The following is a 27594-nucleotide window of genomic DNA, read 5'->3' on the forward strand; positions in this document are numbered from 1 at the left end:
CGCGACGCTTTACAAAACCGACTGTCGCGATATAAACGTGCAGTGCAAACGTGCGATCGATAAGGGTGAACAAAATCCTGGTTACCCCGTCACGAATGAACGTCGACCGATCCACTCTCGTTGCCCGGATATTTTACCATCGATTCCCCACGCGAACATTCCGACATGCGCAACATCCCGTAGCTTGTTTATGTGTAATGTTATATCGGCAATCGCGGCTGTTGGCGCGCGAGTTTCATTTGTATTTTATGTTCGGGTTGCATTTCTGCAACCCCCTCGCAACGCGGAGGTGCGAAAGCTCTTACCCACAATCGCAATAATAGCCAATAAAGCCCGTTATTTTGCAATCAACACGGACACCGGGAGAAAAATGCTTGTTTTCTTCTATACTGGCTTCGTTAGGGGAAACGAGCGCGGGTTTTGCAACGTTTATTGGAAATATAGTAATTAAGCCGAGACTATCGCGTTCCGATAGTAACGCGCGGGCTATCGTAAGCAGTGGCATAGATCGTAATATGCGAATAATATAAACACGGATTTTTGCTCATAAATGCGGTTAGCCGCATCAAGTGCTTAAGTTCAGTACCTTTACTATAATAAATTGGATTATACCTTTTTTATCAGATTTTGTTGGCCATTAATTATTTCATGCCGCATCTCATCCCTCTATCTTTTGTTTTTCCAACCGCTCAGGATACAAATTTAATTTGACGATTATTATGATTGATAAATTGTTGCATTTATTCAAATTTTTATTGCTAAATAAATTATAAAATATGTACTTGTTTATGTTTGCTGAGAATTGCATTAATTATTTATACATTGAATAAAATTTGAATTTTGCACGTGCATTATGCAACGGTGTTAATCGATTTTATGGAAACGCGGAACGATTCTGCATTTGATATCTTTTGCAATTGTGATTTATTCATATTTGACTCGTATAGTAAAAAAGTGCAATAAAGATAGCTTTCAACGATTACATTTAATATAAAATAATTCAGATGTGTAAGAGATATGATAAGAGATATTGTTAAAAAGTATTATAACGTGTCAGTTAGTATCTATTCTTTATCAATAATTTGTATAAAATTAATATCTATTATTTCAGAAAAATAACACACTGATACTTACTATAGACAAAAAGTGTATGCGTGTGTGTTTAATAATGCTCAAATACATTTAGACAATCAAATACAATTTGTAAAACAAAATAAATATTGCTAAATAAAATTAAAAAAAATAAGATTTAAAAAATTCTTTTCTAAAAAAACTATATAAAGTCGATACGCGCGCATATATCGAAGTTTACTTTTGTCGCTTTTCCGCGATGCTCATTAGCTGTCAAGATTCGTGTTATATTCGTAGCATCGAGAGGCTATCATCGCAAGGGTTAGCAGTTTGACAGTTTATTCAAAATAAAATTAAATAAAATAATAATATTAGTTATAAATAATACGTTATAATACTTTAAACTCGATTAATATTTTTGACAGTTATCAGCTGATTTCTGTCAAAAAATATTAATCGTGGATAAAGAATTATAACATATTATTTAAAACATTATTTTATTTTATTTTATTTTGAACAAACTGTTAAACTACCCCTCGCTATGACAGCCTCTCGATGCTACAAATATAACGCATAATGCGAATCGAAACAGTCAATCAGCATCGCGAAAGAGATGCAACAATACTTGCGAGAATCGACTTAACATGCATTTTTTATAAAGGATGTTATAATATTTTAAATTTGATTTATATTTTTTGGCAGAAATCAGCTGATAACTGTCAAAAATATTAATCGTGATATATTAATTGTGTATATTAATTAAATAAATATGTACATAAATGTATATATATATATATAAATGAGTACATAAATGTATATATATATATATATATATATATATATATATATAAAAATGAGTACATAAATGTGTGTATATATATATATATATATATATATATATATATATATAAATGTGTATGTACATAAATGTATATATATATATATATATATAAATGTGTACATAAGTTAATAAAACTACTATCAATCAATACATATAACAATAAATAATAAGTAATTAATTAATTTTGACATCATGAATTAAAAAGTTAAATGCAAAATGGTGACATAAAATAATGTAGTAAATGTAAGTAGTATAGGTCAATGAAAGTAGTGTAAATCGATGAAAGTAATATAAGTCAATAAAAATACTATCAATCAATAAATATAATAATAAATAATAAGCAATATTAATTAATTTTGACATTATGAATTAAAAAGTTAAATGCAAAATGGTGACATAAAATAATGTAGTAAATGTAAGTAGTATAGGTCAATGAAAGTAGTGTAGATCAATGAAAGTGATATAAATTATTAAAAATACTATCAATCAATACATATAATAATAAATAATAAGCAATATTAATTAATTTGGATATCATGAATTAAAAAGTTAAATGCAAAATGGTGATATAAAATAATGTAGGTAATGTAAGTAGTATAGGTATTTTAATATTTAATTAGCAAATTAACGCTTTTTAATCAGCTAATTTCTGTGAAAAAATATTAATCGAGTTTAAACTTTATATTATTACTTTTTAAATATCATTTTTTTTTATACTATACATCTTAATTCTCTTATCATAATTATTTTCTTATCATAATATATATAACAAATAAATCATCGAAAAGATGAGCTTCACAATTGCAAAAGAAATGATAATTTTTTTCAATATTAAGTAAAACTAAAATTTTTTATAGGAATTAGTTAAAAGCTACAAAGAAAGAAGGGGGAGATAAGAAGCTTCATTTTTACGAAATGACAATCTATATAAATCAATCTATTTATCTTGCTGCATTTAAACGTGACATCTCTTCTACCTGTATTTATACGCATGTGTCTTTACGGACAATAAATTACTACTAGTATCGAGAGCATTCTGCGTAACGAGATGTGCAACATTTACATGTTATCTACCTCTCTTTTGCGAAATTACACTCTCAAAAAGTGCAAGATCGAGTCTCACAATGGCGTTATCTGCGCGCAGCTTACGCCAGATGTGGCCCCGTGTGTGCCACGGAATTATTTATCGCGCTTAATCACCGATCTTTCTCCGCGACCCTTGGATAGCAGTTAACCCACCCATTCCCCGGGTTAATGGCGAAAACAAACAGCACTCGACCCATCGAATATCTTCTCGAGCGAACTAAATGTCTCACGGGCATCGTGCGCCGTACGCGAAATGTCTAATCGTGACGTTCCGCTGTTTGCACGTTATGCCCGGCTATTTCGCGAAGATGCATTTCCATTTACTCTACCCTGTAATTCCGCATGGGAGTAAAATCGTTAAGTCAGTTGCTTCCCAGCTTCCCTATCCAACGTTATGCGAAACAGGACTAGGATAATATTAAACGTGACCAATAAGGGAGAGAAATTTCGAAAAAAAAAATGTGTGTACAAGAATTGAAAAATTTTATTACTTTAATAGCTCTTATTCGCGATTCGTTTATGATTTGTGAATAATTTGGGATGAAAAATTTGTCGACGTCGATCATTATATTTTTGTACTATTCATAAATTTTCATCGAATAATCTGACGCTGTTTAAGATCCTCACGAATCAATCTGACGGCGTCGATAATGCATCTCTATATATATATAGTTTGATCGCCGCGTAGCAATGCTGACGGTCGTCTACCGGCAACATTATAAATCCATTTAAGTTTGTAGAGGAAAAGATTATGTTTCTTCGCGCGCGCCCGCGTCTCGAGAAAGCGCGTTCTATGCAGCACATGTTTCATGCATTTTTATCCCATTTCACGGAGTGGTACGTTACGTGCGCGATGCATCTACATTATGTAAACGTTGTTCCCACGCTAGATTATTTATTATACTAATTACGGAATTACGCGACCTTCTACTCCCAAGAGCTGGCTCAATGGCGCGAATAGTTTATCTCGAAATAAGTTGTATTCGTAAACGGGCAGCCTTTAGCCGCGAAACGCTCAATGAAGTTTATCGAAAGCATTTAATCCAACGCACACATATGTTGAATTAATTTAACTCGCGCGAGATATAGCGCACTTTCTTCTTTACGATCTGTTTCGAAGACAAAGAGAAAAAAATACGCAGTCATGTCTCTTTCTCTCTCTCTCTATCTCTCTTGCGCATAAATTAGAGACTGGCTTTTCCCTTTGAACGCTCTCCTGAAATAAGATTCGAAGCGTCTCGAAATCGACGAAAAGACGGAAACGAGACTATCGATGACCGCAAGCCTTTCAAGTGGAAATTACTACTGAAAGATAGCCATTGCATCTCTCGTATTTCGACGCCAGCGATGAGATTTGCGACTGTGTGACAGTTCTAAGCGCGAATAAAGCGTTTTCCGATCGCTACGAACATTTGATAAACTTGTCCTGCTGTTTCGTGTAAACGAACGAGCAAGAAATATGAATGTTAAAAATATCAATTTGCGTCGCAATCTAGCATTTTCTACCATTGTTCGCAGACGCAATCCTTATCAGCATATATTGTCCAAGAATGCATAATTATCACGAGTACATAATTAACACATGATAAACACGAAAATAATGTGTGCTGTTTGATTTTTATCCATTACTAATGTTTACACAACGTTAATACAATCAAACTAATAATGTTTATATTAAACCATTATGCATTATATGCATTATGCTGCAGCATTATTCTTCATTAAACGCTTTATTTATAATATAAACGCTGACGTAGATATAATTAATTATGCTAATTGTGATAATAATTACGTATAATGATGGATTTGTCATCCTGCGTAAGGAGATGATTGCATCAATGTTAATAAAATTTTCAATTAATTTATACAAAATCTAACAACTAATATTCGTATATATATATTGCTTGGCATTATCAATTATATAGATAATAATTCCGTTTTCTTCAGAGTCTATAACACAGATAATATCAAAATCGCTTTTTTAAGACGAATTGTTTGATTATTCTCTCGATAGGTGCAACTCGCAATTGTCGATGCTCAGTCAACTTATATTTCGCATAAATCGATGACGCTATAGCTTGAAAACTATTATTCCTGAACGGAAACATGCTTAAAAAGCAAAATATCTTCCCTTGAGAGATCGAAACGAATGAAGATATATACTACTTGTATAGGCTTAATTTTGGGAAAATCTGTCTCCATAAAAATATATCTCTCGTTTCTTATTCAATATCTTATTGAATAATAGAATATAACAAAACGGAGATATCTTTTAGCAACAATAAATATTTTGAAGAATTATTATTACATTGTTTATCAAAAATTATATATTTTTAAAATTATATTTTTATCATGCATCTAAATATGAAATTTTAACAAATATGATTAATAATATCAAATTGTTACTATATATTATATATAAAATTGTGATAATCTTTTCCCATAATTATTAGATAACTTTTGTAATTATGATAGAATAAAAAATGTACAAGTTAATACAAATAATGTGTATGCCAATCGCTTGTATGAAAAATAAATTTTCTAGATTAAAGTTTTGAAAAGTAACAGCTGTACGTAAATCTTATTTTAATTACTGCTATTCAGATTACGTATTTTTTTGAAATATGACGAAAGTTGAATGAGTGCCTCAAACTTTCAACTTGACACTTCCCATCACTTATGAAAAGTCGATCAATTGCAAAATAAGTTTGTACAATCAGTGATCGATAAAGCATTAAATCACGTCGCAAAGTTTTAATTCGCAGACTGAAAAATTTACCTAAATTATTTATGGCCGTCCCACTTTCCGACCGGTGCGGTGCTTAATCCATCGAATTGCATCACATTCAAAGATATCGTGCACCAATAAAATGCATCGCGCGCGACTATTGATAATATATAAAGTTTTACGAGAATAACATTTGAGCGAATCCTGTCTACATTTTTCTCGTAAATTATTCACGATTGTCCTACACTATAAATCATGTTAATAAATATTTTTCACTCTCAAACAAAACGTATTATGTATATATGTATAGGGAGCTATGTTACATCAAACATCTTTCATAATATACTTTTTCACAATATATTTTTACAATATACTTTTTTTATTGTTTGCAGGTGCAACAGGTTTGAAAAATCTGACGATAAGCGTACCGGCCATGGTGAGATCAGGCGATACCGTAACGCTATCATGTCATTACGACTTGGAGGGCTCACCTTTGTACACTATACAATGGTTCTTCAATACTGTTGAATTTTATAGCTACATACCCGAGCGCAATCCACCGCTTAAAACGTTTGACGTCGGCATACAAGTGAACGTGAGTAATTCATCTCAATAAGTAGAGAAGTTAAAATATTATTTTAAAAAATTAAGAAATTTAATTTTATAATATTCAAGACCCCTGTCGAGTTGACTCCTTTACTTTTCAGAAATAAAAAAAAAACAAATAACGTATAATTATGAGCCATTTATGAGCTCCTATAAAATTAAAAATTTTGAGCTTGTCGCTTTGGGAAGGAATTTAATACTTTTTGGGGGGAGGCTGAGACGATGTCGACTCTCTCTCAATTTTCCCCGTTAACACTTTAAATCATTCTTCTGTACCCATTGAATCAAGTGTTTATTCATTCAATATAATTACTATACGATTTGTCACGTGCATGCTGAAAATAGCTTACAATGTATAAAAAATTAATTCTTTAAATATATCGTAAGCTATTTTTAGTGTACAGGTAACAAATCATAATCAATGAATGAACACAAGCATTCAAAAAATATCTCGAACTACTGATAATAGTAATTAATAATCGAGAGTCACCTCGAATGCGTTTATCTTGATTACATCCGACTTTTCAATTAATGCCTATAAAAGTCTTATCTCTTTAATAACACTTTTATAAAGATATTTCTAGCTTTGGTTAATATACCTAATGTTCATTACGATATTCACCTGCCTAAATTATGAAAAAAATTTTAATAACATAATGCTATATAACAAATAAGATTAAAGTTTTAATTATATATATTATAATTATATTTTTCTAAATTTCTATCAAACTTTTTCATGCTTAAACTTTGTTATTGGTATCTGGATTTCAATGAAACAATCAACACGCGCAATTCAGATAACATAAAGAAACTTTAAATTTGATTGGATAACGTTCTAAAGCTGTGTCTCAAATCACAATATTGTTTCAAATCCAACGTTCTTACTACATGTATTATAAATTGTATTTCCCGAGAGAAAAGAGAAAGAGACGCGCGTATCGATGTACCGTTAGATCCATTTATCAAACGAGCGCTCTCTTTCGAAGAGTCGTCGAGATAAAAGAACTAAAACCCGACTCGCGATTTTTGCGCTCGCGAATAAACGACGGGCTATCTTTTTGTTACTTGCGCGCGCTTGATCCGACCGTAATCTATTTTCCGCGGAAAACACAGCCTGCGCAAGTAGATTCGATAAGGGAGAAGATCTGGACCACGTTCTCTCTCTCTCTCTCTCTCTCTCTCTCTCTCTCTCTCTTTCTCTCTGGCCCGACGAAACTTCTTGTCGCTCCCTGGACGTTGTCTTTCGTCTCCCTCTCCGCATCTTTTCTAATCTCCCATGCATCGGGACGCCCCCATTTTTCCACCGATATGGCCACGACGAGGGCAAAAGTTCTCCCGTGGATGCAGGGTAAAGTAGGGTAGCGTAAGGAATCGATAGGCTGATTTATGGCGTGTACTAAGACCGCGACACGACTTGAACCTGGGTCAAGCGAGTTCCGTGTTTTACTGACGTCGATTCAACCTCAGTGCAGTTGCAAACTCCACTGCGAATCCCCCCTCCTATGCTTGCCCCCCTTTACTTTCTTTCTTTTTTTTTCGCGTCTGTCGAGAGGAGAGGTGCGATTCTTCTTAAATTTCCTGATACTCGAGAAAATGGAATCCCCCTTTCCGCAAGGGTGCACTCGGCGAGAAAGCAATATCCTGTAGGTTTGTATAACACCCTTCGGATGCGTGCGAGCGTCGAAGAGAAATGTTAGAGATTAATTCTAGATGTGTTTGTGCTTATTGAATATATATATGTGAAATGCGAAAAGTTTCCGCACGATACCGACAATGATGCATTTTGCACGTAAACGCATTCAATTCTATTCATTTAATAAGTATGGCTTAAAAATCTTTATATAACAAAAAAAAATCCTAATATTAAAAAAATAATTCTCTCAGATGAATTCGCAAATTCATAGATTTATCGAAGCTAATAGTAAAAGTAATTTATTAACATTATTATTAGCATTTATAGTTTTCATTATTAATTTTAATAAAATTCTTTTTTACGTAAAATTAAAAACATTCAGAAAGTTTTTTAAAGAATTAATATTTGATAGATAAGAGAGTATTGAATTTTTTGGCAAAATTAACATCTTCACTTAAAAAAGAACACTGAATATATAAGAAGAATTTTTAACTAATTATTCGCACCTACCTATCTCTTCTCACAAATTTCACAGTGCGTGATATAATTTAAGTGATAAATATAGGCGAAACAGCGTAAGAAAGACGCATATAACTTCGGTGGAGCGTGTACATTTAATAGCGTCCAGGGCTTCCTTTTTGCTTCCTATCTCGGTGCCCTTTGTCCAACAACTCAAAGGAAGCACGCCGAAGTCCGGCAGGAAAATACTCTCGGGGGATCTGCGACGTGCTTTACTGATAATTACCGCAAAGAGGCGGTCGTGAAACGCGCGAAAGCATGAACTTTATTGAACAGAACTTTAGAGGGAAGAAAAGCATAATTTAGGGAAGGGAATACGACTCTGAAAGAATGACACGAATGAACCGGAGTGAGAAAAAGAGACACCGATGGAAAGAAACAGTTGGATGAAACATCATAGAAAGCGAGAAATTTAATGCATGAGAGTGTAAATGAGGATGTGAAAAATGGAAATACAAGAGGGTGGAGGAAGAAGTAATCAGAAAGCGACGCGAAAAGACGGTAAGGAAGCGAGGGTGACACTTGCTTGAAAAGTGTCAGAAGACCTCGCAGTTTAAGATATTTCCAGACACGGGACGAACAGAGAAATGAGAGGAGAGAACAATATGAGAAGCGGAAACTATCGGAAGAAGCTATATAGCTAAGTAACATCGTCGCGACATTACGGGGGCTTCATCCCGAGGCAAGACGGTCTTCTCAATTTCTTCCCTCGAATCGCGACAATAAGGATTCAATTTTTCCAACTGCCTGAAATTCTGCATGGATTCGGAGACATTTACGGGATTCTCGCTTTGCGAGTTTTTTAATGTAATCGCAAAAGCGACAGACGTTGTGAAATCAGATTTTTATATTAATTTTTTTTTCAATACTTATATTTCGGAAAAAATCGGATAGAGAGAGCGATAATAAAAGCGTTAATCGTAGTATCTTATATCAGTAATATTCTGTGATGCATAGCTCCTCGGAAACAATTTAATGAACGAATATTAATTCGGAAGTGACTCCTCGATGAATTATAAGGCATTATGGCGAGACGAACGGTTTCGCCTTGCTCGAGTATATAGCAAGGCGCGCAAGATTTAAGCCCGACTCGACCTGGGATAGATATAGGGAAGCTGGGAATTTTCATGAACGTATAAAGCATCTGATGTCGGTAGGTATAACTATGTGCGGTCGCTCGTGTAATCTTTATAACGAAGAATTTACAATCCTAGCAATCAGCTGATCGGTGGATTCGAAGGCGTTTTCGTCATCATCTGATATATCGATAGTTACGAAATTATCGCAATGATAAAATTTGATGTGTCTCTAAACAGTTGCCATTATGTAGCAGCTGCGTTAATAAAATATTCTCCTTTTAATTTTTCTGTCAATGAATGGGTACGTCGGTACCCAAAGCAACTTTAAATGTTAAAAGTGTGTCGGAACTTTCCTTCAATCGAAATAAAATATAAAGGACCTTCTTGTCGACTATTACTGCGTTATTACCTAGAAATACCTTTGCACGTGAAACATTTCTAGTACGTGAAACGCGATCGCTACGCTCGTGTGCGTCCGAAGATTTAGGATAATAATTTTTCACTATTCGATTAAGTTTTCTATCGTCTATCCCGATTGGCTCGTATATTTCCAACCCGAGTACTTTCAGTCGATATAAGAATAGGCGATATTTGTTCCACGTGAGTCATGGTCCGTAATACTATGTAACGGTACTGAGCTATTGTTACTGCGATGTAATCGATGAATCGGTAGCAAATAGCTCTCGCTCGTATTCTTCGTAAAGTTTCAACGGATATACGAAGAATAAAACTTTAAATGTTGCTTTTAAGAGGAAAAAACATTTTTATCAAATTTATATAATCTCAATATATAAAAATATGCTTAAATATATATAATATATTTCTTTTTAAATAAATGTTTAGAAAAAGCATTTCAACGCGTTAGAGATTTTCACTGTACGATTGATTTAAGTGATACAAATTATATGTATCAATGATGTGCAAAAAAGTTTAATTTATTATTGATTGTTTGAAACAAATGATTCAATGATGATTAGCATTAAAAAATATTTTAGAATATCCGAAATTTTATCTCCTTTATTATATTCGGAAGTAAAATCTTGATGCATTGAGCATTAACACAATTACCATTCATATTTAAATTTGTAAACATTAACGTGTGTCATATGTATTTGTTCATGCAGCATCGTCTAATCGGGAATATAGAACGCGCTCTGAAAAATAGGGTGCATGTTCACACTTTTCATAAAGGAGGTAACGCGTAGCTCCCTCAGTTTCCGCCCCAGCAAATCCGAATAGTCGCGGCTGCAATCCCTTTTCAATGATATTTTTCATCGACCGTCTCGTCCACGCCGATGCCAGAAGCGGAAGAAACGATGAAAAAGACTTGTCCCCTCATCTGATATAGTTTGTAAAGGAGGCGGAGACGCTCGCCGCGATGAATATAAATGCTTGCGAAGAGCAAAAGAACAGTGCTGCAAAAAGAAACGGGAGCGGACGCAGGCGAATCGTACGATTCAGATTTAAAAGATTTGGATGTAGAATCGATCAGTGGTACAAAATGCGGAGCAATAGCAGAACAGTGTTTAATATCAGGATGATTCGACGCGGAAAAACATTAAAGAAGAGAGGTAGACATGCCACACAGATTAATTTAATATGAATTTAATACTTTGAAGAATAAATCTTTTTAATATAATATATATGTATATACATATATAATACGTGAAATAAACCTACTTATTGTGACCAATAATCCGATATTGTATAAAACATAATATGGAAGTAGTAATAATAATAATAAATTATAAATTAAAAAATTAGCATAATATTTTTATTATATGCTTCTTTTAAATTATTTTTCTTCTTATATTATTTTCTTATAGCATGGTAAAATTACACTCTGTTTTATAACTTTACTTCCGTTTAAAAGTCAAACGCGTTTTTATGTATCTTTATATTGAAAAAAATGTTACATTATTCTCTCGAAATTCTCGTGATTGATATGCACATTTCTCTGGCATTCGCAAGTAGCATACCAAGTCGAAGCACGCTGCTAACTTATTTTTGCAAAAATTATATACATGTTTCGAATTGATGATGTCACTATGTCGATATTGCAAGACAAGAAACTTTCGTCTTTTGTTCTTCGGCATCTAAGAGATAGCTAAAACGTGATACTTTCTGCAAGGATGAATCAGTAAAAAATTCTTATATACATATATATATTCTAGCATCGTAAAGGTTTCTCTCTCTCTCTCTTTTCAAATGCCTGTAAAAGCACTCTGAAGAATGTCGTTTTGAAAGGAATCCTCGCGAACGGCGTTATTTCAGTGACAGTTTTACCGAGGATTCATACTTTTAGCAAAGTCACTGGGATATGCGATCGATACTTAATATTATCGTTTTCTTTCTCTTACACAGAAATAATGAAACAAAGTAACTAAAAACAAACACAACTGATTCTGATATTGTTCTGATTTAGTTTTTCTGTCGTCTTTTATTATTATTTGATCATTACAACATCCTTATTATGGAACAGAATAAAAGAACGTTAACTATCTAGAAGCGGTGAATCATTCGTAATGAATATTCTTTGCATCTTATTCATTACTTCCGACTCAACTTCCTCTCAATTCGAGATTGCCAAGTATAAAGTTTAATTAAAGCCACATTGGAAAATGTTAAAATTGTTGTAGACATTCGTTAGATTTTCGTATAAATTCCAATTATAGATCTTACGCGAAAATAATTTCACGCCAGTGAATTATCGACGTCAAAGTACTCTCGAGCGTAGAAGATTAGAAAATTGCGATTATGAAAGCGTCCCTAATTATATTGATGTGAATTTACCGTGCATGAAAAATGGCGAAACTTTTTATACTGTCATAAAAAGAAAAACCGCGATGGAAAGGAGAGATCGTAGAGTGGATGAAGATTATAAAAAATAGAGAAATGTGGAGCGCAGGTGAAACACACAGTAGGTACATCGGATTTCATGTTTTACAGGATTCCGAATCGAACACAAACGATGTGACATTGATGAACTTGTCCAGGCGACTTACTGGGACCTACAAGTGCGAAGTGTCCGCCGGCAGTCCTTCCTACCACACTCTGATAGCAAGGGCCAAAATGGAAGTGGTCGGTAAGTATGTCGATCGTCGGGAATTAAAAACTTTTTCTTCCCATTCTCTCCCGGGAGAGATAAATTTGCCGTTCTGGGATTGTCCGTACACAACACGCGTTCCGTTTACCTCGACATTCGATTTCAAAGCGGCGATACATTTGGTAAATACGTGAGGATCAACGATCAGATCTAAATACCGGATTTAGACGAGATTAGCCTATAATGTTGCAATAAGATTTTTCGTTCCCATTTTCAATAAACAAACTGAATCCCTCTTCTTTCTCATCTCTTTTCTTTAATCCTCTCTGATATACAATTTTTATTTTATATAAGAGAGAATAATGTCATATAAAATATAATTATTAAAATAATAGCTATACTTTTTGAACGTTTTTATAACATAATCTAATAAACGTAAATTGAAATAAAACTGTCAATAAACAAATATCAGTTGTATGGACAATAACAAAAACTACAGCTCAAATAATCGAATCTTTAAATGTTTTGTCGAATGCATAAAAAAAAATAATCATTGATTAATCGATTGTTGATTGCGAGATATGCTTGTTAAAAAAAAAATAATTATCAGTTATAGTAAATATGTAACGATATAATAATTTAATTTTTATTTCCTATTGCTTTTGATTTTTTCTCGAATAAATTAATTACGTGAAATATTTGTTTCGAATAGCTGCAGCCTTGATATGTTTACGAATTTATAATCGTGAAGTTAATTAATCGGGTTGACAATGGCTAAATATTCGTAGAGAATGATCGCGTTTCAAAGGACAGCACGCAAAGCAATCCGAGTCTTGTGAATGACCCGTGAATGACACAATTTGTACAACTTTGTGTATAACGCTGATTGTTCTGTCACCCCGAAACATTATCTATCAAAGATTTAATATTTTATAAAATAATTGTATTTTTCTATTTATGAGTAATTATCCTGTGTTTTTCAAAATAATTATTAACAAACAGATTAATGTAAAACGCGGTGTTCCATTTCTTAAATCACTTAATAATAATAATAAATTTCACATACAATTTCGTCAAGAGCAATTTAAAGTGCGATACGAAATAAAGCGAGTAATAATCAACAAACAGAAAATAATTGCGTGCTTGCGTGCAAAAAACAATTGTAGCTTGTATAAATATTATGTCATGATAAATTAAAACTTTCATTTTCCTATCGCTTTGATTTCTACTAAACGAATAAGTCGATTATATTTTGAACGATATATCTTGGATAAATAACTGTCGATTTCATACGCTCACAAATGATATAACGAAAAATCAATAATAAAATCAGAAAGAAGAGAAATCATGACATAATGTAGATTAATAGAAATTGTTAAACGAAATGCGCAGCAACGACGGCGTCGAAGGATCCACCGTTTGGACGCACTACTAGCCCCCGTCAGTGATAGCTAACATGACGAGGGCTAGTCGTTGCTCAAGTGTTTCCGTTACGCTCCGTGACGCCCTCGACGCCGTTGGCGTTTCGCCAGATGTCGAGTTAGTGCCGTCGTGCAGCAGTCGTATGTGCTAAACGACATAATTATTATGCCTTAGACGCCCCAAAAACGGATCCTACGATTCGTACCGAGAAGGAGCGCATAGCGGTGGGCGAGACGCTACGAGTCAACTGCTCCTCAGGCGATTCACGACCAGCCCCCAATGTTACATGGAGGCTCAACGGAGAACCCGTAAGTATCGTCTCTCTCTCCAGCCTCATCTTACCCTATATATGTCTTCGTAGTCGCAGTTACGTGACCTTACTGGATGATTAGAGCCCGGAAGACCCCGAACCGCCGCGCCTATATTCCATTCTGTGTTGTGTTTCGACCCCTTATCCCCTCGTTCTATTACGCCGTATACCGTTCGCTAGAGGCTTCTCTCTCCTCGGGTACCGCAGCAATTTCGAGGTACCAGCGTCGCGGGATTTACGCGAAAGAATCGACGCGCGCGATGCCGTACCGTAGCGAATTTGTAGCACGTAATACGATTTTCTATGCAAATTATCTTGTAAGAAGGGATAATGAAGTTAATGAGAAAAGTTATTAAAGATAGAATTTTTAGTGAGGCTGAAACCAATCAAAAAAGGTTGCAAAATATGGTAACTATCTATATTAGAGAATTAGCTCTACATAAAAAATTATCTTACTACAGAGAGCAAGAGAAAGAGAGATAGGAGTTACGAACAACGAGTGAAAAGTGAAAAGAAACAGGAATTCGAAAAATAATAAAGAAACAAAATGTTATAATTCTTTCTTATTTTTTAGAATTCTATAAGAATCACAATGTTATTAAAAATTCGTATTCACGTAAACTTTGTTTGCGATATCTTTAGTTTACAGTCATAATTTAATATTGAAATTTAATAAAGGGATTACTTCTAGTTGCCGTCACTTTGAAACATTCTGTGCACGTCCGCATGACCAACGCGCGATTGTTAATAAACTAAATTCGTGAACGGAATTTTGTCTTTAGATTATTAATCTGCATTGTGCATTTTGCATGACATAAATTAAAATGATGTAAAATATTAACATTAATTTTAATATCAATGGATAATCTTTGGAGATTTTTAAATACAAACGTAATTTTTTATTTTAATATGGTCTAAATAAAAAAAATTTTACTTTTAATTCCGCAATAACTTCTGCAATAATTAATTTTTTACTACAGCATAAAACGCAAAGCAAAATATATTTTATAATATAACTGTGTATTAAAATCTTTAGTTATTATTATATATAATTGTCCATCAGAGAGAGAAATTATATATTTGTTTCCAATGCAATAATACGCTACAAAGAATACGCAAAATTAATATACAAAAATTAGCATTTCGCATATATTTCAATACATCTGATTTTCGCTTTATAACAACTGCGCGAGCAAATTACCGCTTTAATGTCTGATAACACGTATATATTACATAAATAAATATGCATGTATACCTTTTGTATATTTTATGTACACGTGTGTTCAGTCGTAGATATTTTTTTTTCATTACCGTATATTGTCGATATATATTTTTCACATACGATATCCTCGTACGAAAAGTTTCATGCATAATTTCTCGCATAAAACATTATACTTTCAAATAGATCCCTTTCATATCAAAGCGTGTATATATTCGTCATTGGTCAAATTGTCGCTATAGATACGAGTTCGAGCTCTCACTTTATCGCTATTCGTTATTCATATAGTTCGCCATGGGATGTGAAAACACTCCATTTGATATGGAATATATAGTCACAAATATCCAAAAATCTATGAAAATTTAGTTGCAAACATATTACATAGAAATATAAAAACTACATAAAAATATATTAATTGAAATAAAATGATAATATAGATATGTATAACTGCATATTTTATCATTATTAATAGTTTGTCGATATTATGGACGTATTATAGATGATCTTAAATGACGGAAATCAGAGATACACATGCGATCGCGATAACAATAACGTACCGAATCCATCGTTCCATAAATCCCACGGAATCTTCAAATAGAAAATCTTCGTATACTAGCGATTTGTAGAGCCCTCCTGTTGAGTGCAGTGTCAGATAGCGCCAAAGAGTACTGAGAGAAATAGAAAAAAAAAAAAAAAAAATAGAGAAAGAGAGAGAAAGAAAAAACTAGAGAGAAAAACAGGTGGAGTAAGTATTAAACGTATAGTTGCTCATCCATATCGTCGAGTGTCCTATCTATCGATCAGCAAAGTTTCATCCTTGCTTCGATTAAATGCCTCAAGTGTACGTTGTCTCGCTAGATTGCATCCCGTTGAATTTTCTCCAGATCGGCATTAACTGAGTTAATAAGTTATGTGCTTTTACTCGCAGTATTTCAGGACTCGCGCGTAAGACCAGCCGCTTTATGACTTAATTTAGCTTTAATCGCATCGGCGTAATTAACGAGGAGCTCTTCCAGCGCATTTACGGAAGCAATACTCTTGCGCACAAACTTGCCCCTGCTGCAAGCTCGAGCATCGAGTGAAACACTTCAAGGGGGGGGGGGCGGAGAAAAAAAAGAAAATAAAAACGACATTACCGAGGCCTTTATCTTGACAGCCGGAAATATCCATCGAAAATACCATTGGTTTAAATAACCAGGACGCGATATTTTCGGAATATTCAGTTTTCAGAGGCCCGGCGCTTTGTTTTTGAACGAGCAGATTTATGCCGTCCTTTGACACTTTTCATTCTGACGATTGAAACGGCGTAACTCACTTTCGGCCGGTGGAAAACTGGGAAAACGTCAGCACGGCGAAACGGCGCTGGAGCGATTTAACCGAATAATTTAGTTGATTTAACGAAAGCCGCGAAATAACGATTTATTTGCATATCAGACATCCGTATATTCGATCGCGTGCGAACGAGTTCGAACGAATCTTGTTAAATTTGATTTCTATCACTGTACATAGAGATTTCAATGTGTCGTCTCTTTTAAAAATACGCAATAAAATTAAACTTTAAACCTTCGCAATAATCTAAAATATTGAGAATGTGTACATTGCGTAAGAGATTAATATATAATTTATTAATAATTAATTAAACGATATAGCCATGTAAAAATAAAATGCCTTCAAATTTTTGTTTGGAGGCAGTTTAATTAATATATAATGTTCTCTCTCGTAATCTGCTTGTGTATATTTCATATGGAAAATATGCATCTTTCTTTCATATATTTTTACACATATATAATGGTTTAACGTTTGCATGAATGAAACTTTGACTTTATAATAAATTATACTATCTAATATGTATAACCTTCTTTATAAGTGAAAACGTGATATTTTATGTCGAAACAATATAAATGCATAATAAAAGATTCATTAGCATAAAATGAAAATGGTTAAAAGCATCATATTTTCATTAAAGGGACATACACGCACACACAATTATTATTTAACAATATTATTTTCTATATTGTGCGTGAATTGTGCTATCGCTTTTGATCGCTGTTCTTTAATCTGCTTTTTTATTATACCGCAATTAAAAATAATATAGAGTGAATTCTTTTTGCATGGCTTCAAGAGAACACAAAGATTGTATTAATCCATGTTAATCTATAATAAAAATTGTTATGAAAACTTGGTATTATTATAATTTTACGAAAAAATGTTGTTGATTTATGAATTGAATTTTTTAACGAAATTCTCAGCTTATTGTTAGTCCGGAATAACGAATGAGCGCGTGCAATTTTAGATAGACGCTTGGAAAAAACGCATGAAATATCATTATTTGACTTTTGGAATAATCAACGAAGCGCGGAGCGAGCAACGGGACAGTGTTTCGACGAACGTAAGTGAAAATTCGCATTTCCAGCGGCGAGAGGAACAATGGTTCCACCCTAGTGAAAACATCCCGACCGAAAGTGCGCAAGGGTCGCCGTTTCGCCCCTCTTTATTTTCGATTCGTGTTCTCCCATCTCCCATGGCATGTGTCACCGCGTACTTTTCTTAGTTCCAAGTACCACTATTGCTGACAACTTCCTCCGTAGCTGTCTTAACAGGATACTTTCCCCCTATTACGGACGTACTTTCCGTTGACTCATTCAACGCGACCCTTATTTAGCAATCTTCAAACACTTCTCTATCTCTTCCTTTCGTATAATAATTCACATAAATGTGCAATAAATTAACATATAAATGTTGCATAAAGACAAAATCAAGAATTAGTTATATTTAAGCTTGTCATATATTAATTTTATTCTAGCATTTTTATATTTTCCTTGCTCTCTTTCTTTGTTCTACGAAAAAAAATATATTTCCATATAATAAATAAAATCGATATTGTCGAAAGAATTTTTCACACTTATACACACATAGCTTGCTCTGTGTAAAAATGTAAAAGTGTATTTAATTTAATTCATTTATATAAATTACATTTTAAATCATTTATATAGTTTAATTTTATTTAATAATTATAATAACTAGACATCTTACTCAAGCAAGATGTTATTGCAATTTTGAATTTCATTGGACGTTAATTAAAAACAATTAAGAGTTACTGTTCAAAATATCGTCAAGGCAGTGCTAATTCGAGAACAACCGTAGAAGCTGTTGTCAGATGGAGAAAATTAAACGACTTGTGCGTCCGATAAGAGAAAAGAAATTAGAGAAATTAGAGAAATTAGAGAAGATAAGAAGCGGGAATTTCTCGTTTTCTTAAAAATTTCATTCTAAACGTGATCATTTAGAAAATGTAGTCTTATCAAGTAGCGATTCCATGTAATGCAGAAAATAGTCACTGAGTTAGAAAATCGTTTTCATCGATTGACCATTTGCTTATCCTCCCTCTCTCGCCCCCTTTTCCAGCGCCTTTTGCTTTTCTCTGCGTGAGTACGTATATATAACTTGAGCACATACATTTGTCCGCGTAGGTAGGTAGAGATATAGGTAGGTATATAAGTATGCGCTTGATTCGTTGCCAAGAAAACTCCATCTCGGTTCCACCTATCTCAAATCAAGTTTTCGCTCATATTTTCTCGCCGCCAATATTTCCGCCTTGCTTCCTGCGCTCTACCGGAAAGCTTTGCTCCGGCATATGAAACATCCACCAATATTTCGGGCAAATAATCTCTAGTCACACAGCGCGTGCATTCTCGTAAATTCGAGACCGAACGTAATTTTCGGACTTTTATTGCGTTTTTTATGTGCCTGATTTCCATTTCGAAAGTTCTCTTGTATGATCGGTTGGGAATGTTCGTAGAACTGTTACGAACTGTTATACGAACTATATAAATTATACAGTAAATGCAAAGTATATCGCAACTTTTAACAAAACAAAAACCCAGAGTTGGCAAGGTTAATTTACAATGCTTACGATACTTTGCATGGTAAAATAAAATCTCGAGTTTTGAAAACTTTTTATTTAAAAGCTTTAATAAATTATTTCTGCATTTTAATTTTTATTACACCTCCGTATATGTATATATTTTTAAATCATAATAATCTATACGTATAAATCATGCAGAAATATTATATCGTTCTCGAAGTCACGCACATGTATGATCGCGTAGTTATTGCATGTGATATTTTACGTTAATTCTCTGCCCATATATATGCTTCCAAATACAGAGACAAATATAGTAGCTGCATTGCGAAATGCAAGATCCGCAATACATTGTAGAAATGTATACGCGCTATGTGGAAAATGTATATGCACAACAGAGCAGAGAATATTACATTCGCAAAGACAATGAGGTGAAAGCAAACCGCGCGGAAACTCTATAGTACCATCAACGTGTCAATCAATCCCTCACTTCGGGAACACCCAGCCGGGTAACATTATCAAAACTCGCTTTTGGAGTTATGAAGATTGCACGTAATACACTTTAGTTTCTCGAAGCTACACACGTAAACGCAAGAGACTACCGCCGGCACTCTCACTCTGTGACATATAGAAGAGGGGGAAAAAGTAGGTGCGAGAGAAGATGGCATCTGTGATGGCATCAGCTTTATGCTTTATGCTTTATGGATGTAGCCTGTATCCGCACGTGACACCGTACGCCCGCGGACATGATGTATGTCCTTGTTTGTTCTACAAATGATAACGTCGCCTTCGGAGCTCTCGGGGAGTTTTCTTGTTCTGGTAACGTAGCGGACGATCGAAGACAAATTCGTTTCTTCTCCCGGTCATATATATTCTTCTTGAAAGTAATCCTGGTTGTACATAAAATAAGGTCGCCACCCTCATTTATTACGGATCATACATTTATATTTCTGCCACGACGCGGTTGACATTGACGTGTACCGTGTACCAGTTTGAAAATATGGCGATAATGATACTTTTACCATTGAGACGTCCGATTCGGAATTTTATATTTTACGACAATCGTTTATAAAAGATTATTAATTTGCTTATCAACCTTATATTTTAAAAAAGAACTCTATGTTACCTAAAGCACTCGAATATTCATGAAAATTCTTTGATATATTCAAAAAGATTAAAAATAAACTGCTTTACTTTATACATATAATGCTCGAGTTTGGTATTATTAGGATATTTCCTGACTCAAATTTCATATTATCCGGATTTCAAATCCGTTCTGACATTTTTATTGGACTCTTTGGGTGTATATATATATCCGGATTTCAACAGCTAAATCCGGATTTTTCGAATATTCGGATTATCCGGATATCTGAACAACTGAACGTGTAACGGTTATTTTTTATATAAAATTTAAGCAGCTCTCTCTCTTTTTCTCTCTCTCTCTCTCTCTCTCTCTCTCTCTCTTTCTCTCTCTTTGTCTTTTTGTAATAAAAAAATGTTTATAAAATAAATCAATGAACCAAAAAAATTTTTTTAAGTATTCACAAAGTAGCTTCTTGCAAGCAACATCTGTAAAAGTGTAAGTAAGAAGTCAAAAGATATAATTCTCGAAAGAAACCACGTATATCGACGCTATGTAATAATTTTATGACCCATGAAATTTTATACTATATGTGTTTTTATACTATGTGTTATATAGAATCACGTTGCTAAAATACAATACGCATTCACATTTGTTTCTCAAAGAAATAACGCCGAGCGACTTCTGACTCCACCATCTCTTCAGACTCTTTCCGCCCATTATTTTTTATCTTATTCTTGTACAGAAACAAAAGGTGCAGCTATGTCAGACAACAAAAGATAAGCTTTATCTGCATTAAGAGTAACATAGTCACGTAATATTTTTAGCACAAACAGTAATAGTAATTCCTTTTGTCGCATACAATGATAAATATGAAAAGTGTTTCAATATACTTGTGTGCGTGATTATATAGAATAAAAAAATGTTCCCTTAAATACTATTAATACAAACTATTAATTATTCAAGATTGAATGCTTGTCAGTCAAATTATATATAGCGATACATTATCTTTTCGAATTGTATATATTTATTGAGAAGAATTATCCATTCATCCTATACACGAAATAAAGACATATAGTATATATGTTAAATTTTATAATAAATATTTCTTATAAATATTTATTATACAATAATTTTATAGTTTTAAAAATAATTTAAATATATAAAAAAATTAAGAAATAATAAAATAAAAAAAGAAGCATTGAGATTTGTCATTTTACATGCTGCTAAAAATATCTCGATGAAATATATGTACGTCTCATTAAGCATTAATTCAAGTAATGCTTATTGTTTTAGATTGATGAGAACAATTTGCAGTATAAAGTACAACGCTACAAAGTTTCTCACGAAAACGAGACACAATCTACAAAGTCGCTGATACAGTTTAAAGTGTCGGAGAGCATGTTTCGCTTAAACCGCTTACACCTACGATGCACGGCCTCCATCTCAGACGTTTATCGGAAATCGGTGGACATCGAAATCACCGAGGACAGACCGCGTCTTGCATCCATCACCGGCGTAAAATCACCACCTTACAGTAAGTAGATATCAATTACTATACTATATCTACTGTTCTCTATTCTGATCTTGTCATCTTTAAGAATCCTTTTTGGTCGCTCGAAAAAATAATACTGCGTATCTTTTATTTGTGTAAAAAAAATAATAGAACTATTTTTCTCTGTCTTTTTATACCTCTACACAATAATGAAATCATACTACAAATTTTCCCAAAATATCTATCTTGGATTAACTAATACCGAGTCTGAATATATCAGATATTAAAGAAATTACTTTTATTTTTTTATTATACCGACTATTTATCTATTTCGTTATAATTTAATTTTAGAAATTATAAATTTGAAAAATTATTAATTAGAATTAGAATTGAGTTATACAAAAAAAATGATATAATAATAAGATTATTATTTGTAAACTATGTGAGTATTTAAAGACTATAAACTAGACAGATCTCATAGACATTTCTCATTTTTTCTGTATTGTCCTAAAGTTTTTGAGATACTCAATAATCGCAAGCGAATAAATGACACTCATCAAACTCACAATGGGCATAAAAGTTTAACTCACACGCATATTTCTGCGAAGATCGATGTTTAAAAGAGATAGAGTGGCAATGATAAACAGAAAGGTTGTCACAGCAGCGAGAGAATACTTTCTAAGTCATATATCGGCGCTTCGTCATGACATCGAATCAATGCAGCATCGATAGCAACACGATCAACCATCTCCGACGGTACAAAGCTATGAAACCGGAACGAGCATTAGTTCGATATATCTATTGCAACTGGTAGTCGTCAAGCGTGCGCTTACGAGTCGCGTGGTGCTATTGAACTGAACGAACTTTGTTGATCAAGCTAAATGGGACGGCACAGCGCGTATAAATGCTCTTTCTATGCGCGAGTAACACACGTCAAACGCGATGAACCGAGTCGTGCAGTGTGAATCACAAATTTAACGAGGCAAAATACCTTTTTTCTTCTCCGTGTCTATAATAATATCGATTTTTTATCACATATACTTATTATTTTTATATTATTTTATATATTTATTATTTTTATTTATTATTCTATATAGGTATTATATATTTTATATTTTTATTATTTATTATTATATTTATTATATTATTTTATATATTTATTATTTATATATTTATTAAAATTATCCAAGAAATGTATTCGATTGCGATGAGTAACTCATATATAGCGCGAGATACGCGCGTAATAATCGGTATCGCGACTTTAGCGCTGATTTGCAGTTGTCTAATAAAATATGATGTACGATCTTTCCCTCCCTATCATAATTCTCGAGACGAATACTCGATCTCCATGGTCGAATGCAGTTTTGCGAGATATGCAGACAACAAGGGATGCGCGGGGCTCTTAAAAGGAACATTTCTGAGAGAGCGCAAGTGTAATAAGAGGCTAAGAGCGACAATAACATTTATAGCCCCTGCGACCCCATGAATGTATCGAACCATGTGCAATCTTTCACGTGAATCACGCCGTCCAGCGACAGTTATGTGTTCTTCGCAGCCGTATCGCTTGCCAAGAAGTCGCAGGGGCTACGATTGTTCCAGCTGAAAAAGCATAACCATTATCCGGTTACAGAAAATGGTCTCGCATCCGTCTCTTCCCGATCGAATCACTCCGCGGCGATTCATCCGTCACTCCGATTTAATATGTGTCTTATTTCCGACTTCCCACTTCTTCCTCTCTTCCACCCTTCAAATAGTCGCGCGTGCAGTCGCATGTAAACGTAAAAGTTGCGAAAGCAAATTCATTCCCCTTCGGAAGCAAAAGGATGACTCATGGGGGATATCTCTCGCTGCGATTGTGCACGGCTCAACGATCTTTATGATACGTGATATAGCAATCGATAACGCAATAAAGTAACAATATCAAAATTATGCCGTAAATTATTTCAAAAATCATTGTTATAGGTTTTAATTATAATTAATCTATTCGATGAATTTAGGAGAGAATTGCTTAAATCGTTAACTACTTAAGATATTTTATTTCCTATTTGGTACTATATTGTACGCAAATTAATATTTGAAAATTAATAATTGAAAATTGTAGCTTGATTTAAGACAACTATTATTACATAGCATTTTGTCAAGAATAAATTAATGTGTTATAAGCCTTTTTATAACATATATGTAAAAGATACGATGTAAGCAACCAATCTTCTAAATTGTGTCTTCTTTAATAATAATAAATTTAATAAATAATAATAAAAATAAAAATAATAAAAAGTTAAAAAAATATAATTGATTTGCTAACATATACGTACTTATACATATTAAGAACAAATAAGGAATCATCCAACATATAATAATTAATTCATATTTCTCGATTGAAATCATATTTCATCTTTCCCTTATATACATATTGTATATGCCTTGTACCTTGCAATTAATAATCATATATCTAAAAACATCTCTCGGCAAAGTACCGTGACAGTCTTGGAAAGTTGCAGGATATTCTTTCTGACGCGTTCTTCTTTTCCATCTCCCAGGAGAGATTTACTCAGGGCTGATAAAGAGCTGCACTATTTTTCTAAAGATTTTTAAATTACCGAGCGGTTTATAAATAGGGGATTATAGCGAGACGGTAGCGCTACATTATATACACTATATTTCCACCCCGCGCACACGAAGCCCGCAAAACTTCCTGAAGATCCTTCGCCGCGAGCCATTAATCAATGACGAGGAGAGGTAAGGCCGAGTTACCAAGTTATTTGATTGACACCATAAAGATCGTTAATAGCAAGAGTGCCATCGTATCAGGGCGAGTGGCGTACATACACATTTATCACACAAAATGTCGGTAACAGCAATTTATACAAACACAGAGGGATATGATGCACGGTGTATCCCTCATTCGCGTAATTTAACGATGATTAAACTGCGCCTCATTACAAGAGGCAACAAAATGTAATTGAAATCGCTCGCCGACCGATATCGATCGCTCTCTGTCAGCGCCTATTTGTACGCATAACGCAGACGAGACTTCTCTCGCGGAACCATATTTATGTAAAATACATATCCAAGAGCCCTGTTTGAGTATTAATTAAAACTCTCTGGCGCACAAATGAAATATCTCGATTGCTTGCGCGTCACTTGATCGCATAATAATATCCGCGTGCTCGCGCGAAGGATATTAAATAATAAAATAAGAACAACGCGACCGATTATGACTCGGGATTATTTTCGCTGTGTATATAAAGACCTACTCCGTAGAGACCAGCTATTTCTCTCGTCTCTGAAATTGTCGGCTCACTTAGGTCCTCCTGCCTTCCTCCGAGCCTCCGAGCGCTATTAATCAATGAGGAATTCAGCAATTAACGCTCCGGTTTTATTAACGTTCCGCGGGAGTTTCGTCGCGTATAGGCGTTATTTATGTGCGTGTATGTATATGACCGATATCTGTGAAAATATATTTCGTCAAGTATCAGTTTGTGTTCGTTTTCACTCGCAAACATAATTTTTTTATATAAAAAAGTGCAAATTAAAAAAAAGTATTATAAACATCCTTGTCTGTTTTTTTTCAGTGAAAAAAAGAAGATATAAATAGCCATAGTACAAATATAATTACAGGATTAAGTTCCATAATTTTATGAGAAATAAATTTTGAATAAATATTTAAAAGATATCAAGTATCAACAACGAGATGGATACCGAATAATGAAATACCACAGAAAAACACACTTTCAATAAATTATTCTAATATCCCAGAGAAATCAATCGTAAATTCAATCTGTAATCGGAGCGTACTCGTCGCCGTTAATCGAAAATCGATCGATGAAAAATCTTTTGTCTCGAATATCGAGAAACGAAAAATCTAGCGCGTAGCTCGCACCAACAAAAATTAATTATTTCGAGCAAGCTAATAATTTCGTTCGGAAGCGACGATGCTTGGAAAGGCGTTCTCTCGCACGGAGTGAATCATCAGCGCGGTTTACGGTTTACGTTGTCACGATTACAGAACCATTTCATGGCCGAAGTCGCTATACTCGCGAATGGGGGAGGAGGCGCGATAAAAATGCACCGCCATTCTCGGCGTGATCGGGGATTTCATCTGAATCGATGGCGTCGATAGTGCCTACTCTTAGTCGTCGATACTATTACTTCGCAGTAAAAAGAGCGTAAACGTGACGTTAGGACTTAGCTCGAGTCTACAACCCCCGCTCGCTTTCGCTATCCTTCGCAGATCCTTCTCATCCCCCGATAGTTCGTCGAACTCCGTTTCTCTTTTATGTCATCGTGGCGACGCCGACGTCGTCTTTTGTTGGCAAAACGAGCCAAGAAACCTACTAAAAATCCCATGCTCTCGAGTCTTAATAACGTTACTGATCGTTCGGTGGTGATACTCGCGCGCGACGAGATTATATGAGACAGGGAAAAACTTATCGCGGACAGCAGCGTAATTCCAAGCGATATTTCGCTCGTTTAATGCAAATTATTGAGCTTTCAATCACCGGCATGATGACTCCTACGCTTTTAGCTCGCTCATGCTGATAAAATGACGTATTTGCCGTTAAATCACGAGCTGTGCAATATTCAATATTGTATATAATATTGCTGCCTCGGAGGTACACAAAAAAACATGAATATTTTTCATAAATTGCAGTGATAGTAATAAACTTTGATCTTAAATTTTATTACTTATATATGATAAATGCTAACTAATCAAATATTTGACATATAAAAAGAGCAAAAAATTATATCATAAAATCATATCAGCTCCTCTTTTATAAGCAATATTTATTTCGTGGAGAAAAATATAGATAAAATACGTACACATTGTTTTTTTTTTATATATTATAAAGAATTTCATGAAATGACATCTAAAAAACTCATAATTGTTGGTACATAAAATCGTTTTATAAATAGTTTTAATAATATTTGTGATCATTTTTAATGTCAAATTCTAATTATTGATAAAACAATTAAATTTACTGCATCTCTCTTCTGATATATAAACACTAAGTAATTTAGCTTACCACAATATTTACTAAACATATCTCTTGCTTCTAGCCAAAACTGTATATCGCAAATCCGAAATACTCCGGCAAGTGTACTTGCTGGAGTCTAGTACGTACGAGTGGACTCGTATCTGAGTTCGAAGTAGTTACTGTGTTGACACTGTTCGGCCGTGAAGATACGAGTAAATATAACGGAAATTGTGCGCGACGGGATGTGCCTTCTTGAATTATGTATACAACAAATATAAGATATTAAAAAGCATAGAAACAAAATATATAAAAACATTATAAATTTGAAATATATATATTAATATATATAGTTATACTCTTCTTTTTTATAAAATTCAAATTATTATAAATTATTGCTTCTCTTAAACTAAAATCTTGAAATTGAAATTATATTTGTCAGCTATTATTATTTAATTTTGAATTATAAACGACAAAATACAAATTATGATAAAAAAATACCTTTCTCAAAAATAAATTTAGAAGTAGAAATAAAAATATAATTTTGCAAACGTACATGAAATTTGTAAATCATAATGAATCCATTTCATCGAATAATATTAAAATCGTGAAACATGAAA

At 33.7% G+C, this 27594-nt stretch overlaps 1 protein-coding gene across 2 annotated transcripts in view; it reads left to right on the top strand.

The window, feature by feature from the left end:
* The window catches only part of LOC145944589 (roundabout homolog 1), a 133214-nt gene that overhangs the window by 54616 nt on the left and 51004 nt on the right, over window positions 1-27594 (top strand). For both annotated transcript variants that reach the window (XM_083053137.1, XM_083053041.1), the window contains exons 2-5: window positions 6119-6321; window positions 12513-12648; window positions 14206-14339; window positions 21800-22040. In XM_083053137.1, the coding sequence (XP_082909263.1) occupies window positions 6119-6321; window positions 12513-12648; window positions 14206-14339; window positions 21800-22040 (714 nt within the window). The remainder of the gene's footprint in view (window positions 1-6118; window positions 6322-12512; window positions 12649-14205; window positions 14340-21799; window positions 22041-27594) is intronic.

The sequence above is a fragment of the Prenolepis imparis genome, unplaced genomic scaffold (genome assembly GCF_030444845.1).
Source record: "Prenolepis imparis isolate NDT839.2.m4 unplaced genomic scaffold, iyPreImpa1.0 SCAF_1, whole genome shotgun sequence".
Taxonomy (NCBI): domain Eukaryota; kingdom Metazoa; phylum Arthropoda; class Insecta; order Hymenoptera; family Formicidae; genus Prenolepis; species Prenolepis imparis.